We start from the raw sequence: 7,610 nt of genomic DNA on the forward strand, positions 1-7,610 counted from the left end.
TGACTGGTGTTATGTGTCAGTGAAAGACTGCAGCAAACTAACTTTAACCTATTCCCTCAGCCTTGGCAGTTAAAAGAATTCCATCTTGCACAATGAAATCTGTTTAAACTTAGCACTGAATGATGTTTATTGAACTAGAATATAATTTCAACAGAACAGTCTCGGTACATGCAACCAGATAGCTTTACTGTGAACGTGCCATCGACATACAAAAAGATTGTTTCAGACAAAGTATTTCTCTCACCTGCAGGTCAGTAAAATTGGGCAGCTTGACTGTGGAATTAGAAGCATTTCTGACCCAAGTCCAATTCTACTCATGTTTGCTCGGCAGTCTGCCTATGACATCAGGACTTGGACATTATAAATATTAGAATGGACTCACACAGGCAGTTTGCAAACACCACTGCTCGGAGCAGACTGAGAGCCTCATACCACACAGGCAGACAGCAAGTTCAACCAGATGAAGAGACAGCTTCAAAATACCATGCTTGCCTGGGCTCTGCTGCTTTGCATGATAACAGAGGTAAATGAGAAGTGAACTCACCACATTACAGTCTATTACTGTGGAAAGACTGTATTGTATTACTGTAATATTAAACAATACAGAATATGCTTTTGGATTCGTAATGAATTCTTTTTGCATTATTTGGGGGTTCAAATAAAATTGCATTTTTTAGCGGGAGCATTAAAAAAAACAAAAGTTTTGATTTAAATTAGATTTTTGGGGGATTTCCAAAAACTATTTTTTTGATTTGCTTTTCCAAAAATTATTTTTTTGATTTTTTTTGTACTGTAAATGCATTTGTTTGGCATCCATCTGAGATAATTTCATGTTTTGCTTCCTTGGCATGTATTTGGAATGTAAAAAATATACTTTAAAACCAGTCATGCCTATTGGATATGTGTGTAGAGAGATTGTTAGGTTATTAAATTAATTATTGAGAAGAACTACTGTATTACCCGACTATAGAATTGTAACAGATGACAACACAATTGATTTGGAACAAATATTGCAGTTATTCTAAGATGACAGCACAACAGTATCTTGGTATTCCAATGGAATATCAGTATGTAGTGATTCTCATACTATTGTGATACCAAAACACTGAAGGAAATTGTTCTACTGTGGTATCATAACAGCAATGGTTCAAGCCATTGTATCATTATAAAATTGGTTCTTATTATACAACCATTGGAGATAGTTTGGTAAGGCACAAGGACAGCACCTCTGCTGTTAAATTATAAACATTTTTAATGCCATTAAAGTCAGACACATTGCTACAGTATGTGTCAGTTTCATATAGAATAAATAACATCAGACTGTGAAAGACTTCACAGGACAGGAGAGCAAATTCAGCACAAGGAGGAGCTGTTTTGTATGATTGCTGTCATAATTCCCAGTTTTGAAGTTTTTTTTGTTAGCTTGTACAGTGAGGAACCTGTCTTGCTCTGTTCATCTCCCAGGTGTGCTCTCAGCTGTGCCGGGGCCCCTGCTATTGCCCCTGGACTCTACCCCGCTGCCCCCCAGGGGTGCCCCTAGTCATGGATGGTTGCAGATGCTGCCAAATCTGCGCCCGGCAGCAAGGAGAATCCTGCAACGTGAAATACTTGTGTGATCAAAGGAGGGGACTTCATTGCGACTACAGTGCCAGCTTCCCAGGGGCACCAGGAGTTTGTGTGTGTGAGTACAGCTCTGTATTCAATTGTGTGCTACAGTGCCAGCTTCCCTGGGGCACCAGGAGTCTGTGTGTGTGAGTACAGCTCTGTATCCACTTGTGTGCTACAGTGCCAGCTTCCCAGGGGCACCAGGAGTCTGTGTGTGTGAGTACAGCTCTGTATCCACTTGTGTGCTACAGTGCCAGCTTCCCAGGGGCACCAGGAGTCTGTGTGTGTGAGTACAGATCTGTATCCACTTGTGTGCTACAGTGCCAGCTTCCCAGGGGCACCAGGAGTCTCTGTGTGTGAGTACAGCTCTGTATCCACTTGTGTGCTACAGTGCCAACTTCCCAAGAGGACCAGGAGTCTGTGTGTGTGAGTGCAGCTCTATATCCACTTGTGTGCTTTTGTTTTTTAGTAATTCTTTTCAAAGTTTATAATGTCCCATCTTTAAGAACTCTTACATACCCTCTTTTATAATGCAAAAAGGCAGAGCTACACTAGATTTCATAATTAGTGATGCTAGAAATTTCTTATAAGGCAACAGTCTAATCATTTCACACTATACTACTATCAATTCTGAGCCTTGATAAAGGCAGATGGTGGTGGTGGTGGTGGTGGTGGTGGTGGGGGGGGGGGGGGGGGCTCAGGATACTACATCAAGAATCAGGAAGAGCCCCACAGTATTAAAGGAAGACACACAGAGAACATTGGCTCACTTTCATAGTTCATAGCACCAGTTTTTATATTTAGCACTATATTGTATGTAGTGTCTATGTATTATTCTGTACAAAGGGCATGGCGTTACAGAGGTACTTTCTCTGTCTCTGCAGCCCAAGAGGACTCAAACTGTGAGCTGAATGGGGTGCACTACAAGGAGGGCCAGGTGTTCCAGCCCTCTTGTAAATTCCAGTGCCGCTGTTCGGACGGAGGGATCACCTGTGTGCCCCTGTGCAGCGAGGACGTGCGGCTGCCCACCCCTGACTGCCCAAACCCCCACCGCGTGGTGCAGCCAGGGAAATGCTGCCAGCAGTGGATATGTGAAAAAATGGACAACAACCTCTTCCAGGATGCCATGGCAGGTACTGCATTGTTAAAGTGTGGCGAGGAGCCAATGGCTGCAGTCAGGAAGTGTGCCAGCAGGCTGCATGAGAACCTCTCAGTTGTACCGTATAGTGTTCTGTGATGTGGACTAATACCCACCAGCGGCTATTAGCTGAGTGGCTTTGTTTCTTTAACACCATACATTGATTCCTGGCCATAAAAAGACATTCCACACAATCATTTTATGCACCGTTTAAAAAGAAGCTTAAACTGCCAAGACTATACTGAGAAACCAGCAGACTGCTGTAAAGTGCCATTGGCATTCCTTACATAACTTTAAAAAATAGCATTAGGATATAATTTGAATACCAGTGTACTACCCTTGTAGAACCCTTTAGCAAGGCTTAACTAGACTATAGCATGTATATGTTATAATGGCACTGCATGGGATTACCAGTGTGTATTGGCTCATTGTGATATTATTGGAATGGCAAAATACTCAAAAACTAGGACACTGTGGTAGCATTCAACCAATGGCTCAGTCCTTTTGCCCCTTAGTACCAGACCAAGGTACTGTATCTCTGTAGTGCCATTTTTCATTGTGCATACTCTACTACATGGCTTAAACTTGCATAACATTATGAAGCCACTAACATTAATACCATTTACTTTTTAGTTACATTGTTAAGACACTTTTGCTGCAGTATTACCAATTTCACGACAGTCATCCCTCCCATCAAATCTATCGTTCTTCACTGTTTCTGCTAAGATCATTCTGTACTCTGCTTACTAAAAAGGACAGATAAACAATAATTTAAGCAGAAACAGCAATAGAAAACAAAACACACATGATAGGATATTAGATATTGTGATTGTTCCTTTTATGTCAGCACTTATTTATAACAAAGGTCCTGGACTGAACAGCAAGCCAATAAAAGAGAACATGTTATCAGTCTCAATATGAGGTTAGAAAAACAATAGAGTACTGTTAAACAACACTGTGGGGTTGAACAGATGTGAAGCTGTTGTAAAGACAAGTTCAATGAACACCGATAGAACTCACAGCGCACAGCTTTAAAGATCAAAGCACAACATTGAACAAAACTGCTGAAGAATGCTAATATGTTTGGGATGCACTGTTCAAGAGAACCTCCCGTTGATTAGGTACATTTTGAAAAGTCCCCATGTGCACAGTAATACATTTTTGACTTGTAGGGCATTTGACATTCATCAAGCTAAACAGCTTGTTGTTCATCTGGAAGTTCTTAGGGAACTGTATCTGTTTTAAAAAGCGTTTTCAGTCCCATGGTTTGCAGGGTTACACCACGGCCTCATAGCTTTACCAATATTAAATGAAAACATTAAACAAACATTTTCCTATAAACCATGAGCTCACACATGAAACAATTCACACCCATGGTAAACAGTTTTATCAAACAATAACATTCATTTACTAATACAATATGTACACGTGCACAAATACTGCAATTAGCTCTGTGACACAGAGGAAAAGCAAATGTTGTTTGAGGTATTTTTCCCCACTTTACATTCTATTCTTTTTTTATAGTTTTTGCTTGCCTTTCAATCCTTTCTACAAACAGTTTAATGACGGGTTAATAAGGAGCTACGGTATTTTTCCTGCTGTAGAAGAATGCAAGTGATCTTTTGCTCCATTATGTAGCCAATGCAGTAGACCGTGTTGTTAGGGCATGACATCAGCAGCTGACCATGTTTTGCTCGTTTTCTTTATTTGACTGAGTACAGTATTTGCATTGACAAAGTTGAGGGCACATTTATTATGTTTAATTTAGCTAGCAGTAATGAGTATTTGTGCCTGCAAAACTCACTAATCAACCTTAGAATGGTAAAGCATGCTGAGATGAATGACTGATTCGGCTGAAGTCAGAACAGCGGCAGACTTTTTGTAAAATACATGAAAGGAAAGGGGCATAACATACCCAAATAAAGCTATAACAAGAGGATGCATTAAACGTACATGGAGATAAGTCTCCCTCTCAAGTATAACATTTCAGACTAGTATCTCCTCATGCACCTAGTGCTTAACTACACCCCAAAACATATTGCCTGAGACAATCCACCTCATGAGGTTTCAAATATCCATTAGAGTGAAGATCAGTTTTCTCAAGGCCTGAGACTTTGATTTTTTCTCTGTTTCAGCCTACAGGCCTGATGCAGCCAGTGGTGTGGATACCCAGAGCCAGGGTCTCTACCCTCCTTATAACTGCATAGAGCAGAGCAGTGAATGGAGCGCCTGCTCCAATACCTGCGGGATGGGCGTGTCGACCCGGGTCTCCAACAGGAACCGGGCCTGCCGGCTGGAGACACAAAGCCGCCTGTGTATCGTCAGACCCTGCCAGGACCGCTCCAGAAACACACCAGCCGTAAGTGAGGTCCTCTAGGGCTTGCTAGGGTGGTGTGTGTGTGTGTTTTACTTACATACCTGCTGAGACTACATTCCATGGGCATTGCAAAGTAAATCCTAAGACATGACACTAGCCAGACGGGAATTTTGAAACATGCATAGATTAGTCTAGATCAGGGGTCTCCAACCCTGGTCCTGGAGAGCCTCTATCCAGCAGGTTTTATAGGTGCCTTTACATCATCAGTGGCTAAAGATCTGGAACACCTGTTAATCCTGACTAATTAAGCCAATAATTGGTTCAATTAAGTAACAGAGATTGGTTGAAACAAAAACCAGCAGACCCCTGGTCTAGATAGATGATTTTAGTACTTTTTATAGTATGTGCATGGATGTCTGTAAATAAACATTTTTATTCTTAAAAGTATATAATAATAATAATAATAATAATAATAATAATAATAATAATAATAATAATAATAATAATAATAATTCATATTTTTATAGGGGCGCTTCATACCAGCTGCATTTTGGAATATTACCTTACCTGTATAACATTGTGTGTGTGTTTGTATAATTCTCCATTGCTGTTTCTGCTTAGTTTTTATTTATCTGGATTACTAGCTAATGTCCTTTTTCAACCACTGGGTCTTCTTTTGAAAAGCTTCTGAAAGGGGAACTGTACTCAAAATAACAAGTTTCTCTAAATGCTCTGTATACATAACAAATTTTGTTAAAAAGTCAAGCGTTTGGCCAGTATTTCAGTTTTTTTTTGTCAGTTTTCTGGGTCAGCTGGAAATGCAGGCCGCCACCATATTGGAACCTTTCTGGCGCCGCTGTTATGTCATGTCGTTGACAGCCACCCACACCAGTGAACGCCGGCCTGGTGAATTATGTCGGAATGCAAAGTGTTCGGGTGCAAAAATAACAAAAGGAGAAACAGAAACAAAAAGTATTTTTGTGTCTAAGCCTTTAAACAAAGGGCGGCCATAACAAAACAATGGCTACATAATTTAGGAACGGGACACACACTCAATATAATACTATGTGTGACTATAGAGCGAGTCAACGACAGGATGTCGCACAAAAGCGCGACGGAAGAGAGCTCCATACATTAAATGTTAATTTGTTTTAATGGTTTTTATATGATATACTGCTCAAGGAGAGCATGAAAATGCATCAAAAGCTTCAGTTAAAATGTTTTCTATTGAAATGGTTATATATAAATTTGCATTACAGTTCCCCTTTAAAGTGAAGTGGTTTTAGAAATGGCCACTAGGGGGCGGGCGACTGCTGTGTCAACTCCCTCTGCAACTTTCGCAACTGTTACTAAATGGAAAAGAAATCCCAGTTACATTGAAGACAGGCACTGCAACTAAACATCCCAGTGGTGATATTTCAAATCACCTTACTGCAGAAATACACATTATTATATGTATTTTCAGAAGCAGACCAATACATCACATAATAGCAATAGAAATGTAATATTTGGAAAATGTAGATGCTATCCTCTAGATCAAGGGTGCCCAATCCTGGTCCTGGAGGGCCGATGCCCTCCTGGTTTTTGTTCCAACTGTACACTAAATTGCTTAATTGGACCAATTAAGCTTCTAATAAGTGCTTGATTGGTCCAATTAAGTAATTTAGGGGACAGCTGGAACAAAAGCCAGGAGGACACCGGGCCTCCAGGACCAGGATTGGGCACCCCTGCTCTAGATGCTCCTTGTGTTTCAGGGACCAAAGAGATGCGAACGCAGCCTGAGAGCAGCAAGACCAGTCCGGTTTGAGCACCAGGGATGCCTCAGTGCACAGACTTTTCAACCAAAATACTGTGGGACCTGCGCAGACTCGAGATGCTGCACTCCTTACCAGACCAGGACCGCCACCGTGGAGTTCCAGTGTCCCCGCGGAAGGACCATGCAGCACCTCATGATGTTCATCGACTCCTGCGTCTGTCACTATAACTGTCCACAGGCTCACACAACGGTTTAGAGCACAGTGTAGAGCATAGCGATGTGCGCAATGAAGACGAACTGTTTCTGAAAGGAACACTGAGCGAAACTGAACCAAGTGTTTATACACAGCTTCTAAAAAAAATGTATTACATGTAAATATATTGTATATATTTGTAAACAACATTATACATTTTATATCTAAAGGTTTGTTTTTATTTCAATAACAATTGCACTTATTTGATATCTGATTTGTAAATAAAGACGACGTAATTCTGCAGATAAACCTATCGTTGTTTTAGACTTTGCTGGAATGAACATGTGTTTGTTTCTGAGTACAGTACAGTAATTCAGAGTTTTAGATCATTATGTACAGATGTAAGTAAAGTCTTACTGACCGGTGTAGTGTTACTTTGCGGTACCCTTTAAAACGTGGCAGGCCACGTGCTACACTTGCCCGGGCATGCACAAATTACTAGGTTAGCTCAGAAAACAAGGAAACACCCATCTAAACTGGAAGTTATTTTTAAGATAGTTTTTCACAATTCAACAAATGTATGTGACTTTAATTGATGAGC

General features: G+C 40.7%; 1 protein-coding gene across 1 annotated transcript; it reads left to right on the top strand.

Annotated features, from left to right (window-relative positions):
* The first annotated feature begins 245 nt into the window (after positions 1-245).
* On the top strand, positions 246-7,318 carry LOC117429528 (CCN family member 2-like). Its single transcript, XM_034049113.3, has 5 exons — positions 246-523; positions 1,465-1,681; positions 2,490-2,738; positions 4,879-5,102; positions 6,815-7,318. Exons 1-5 carry the CDS (start codon positions 461-463, stop codon positions 7,070-7,072), a joined length of 1,011 nt encoding a protein of 336 aa, XP_033905004.3. The 5' UTR covers positions 246-460; the 3' UTR covers positions 7,073-7,318.
* Positions 7,319-7,610: the final 292 nt, after the last annotated feature.

Source organism: Acipenser ruthenus, chromosome 29 (assembly GCF_902713425.1).
Source record: "Acipenser ruthenus chromosome 29, fAciRut3.2 maternal haplotype, whole genome shotgun sequence".
NCBI lineage: Eukaryota > Metazoa > Chordata > Actinopteri > Acipenseriformes > Acipenseridae > Acipenser > Acipenser ruthenus.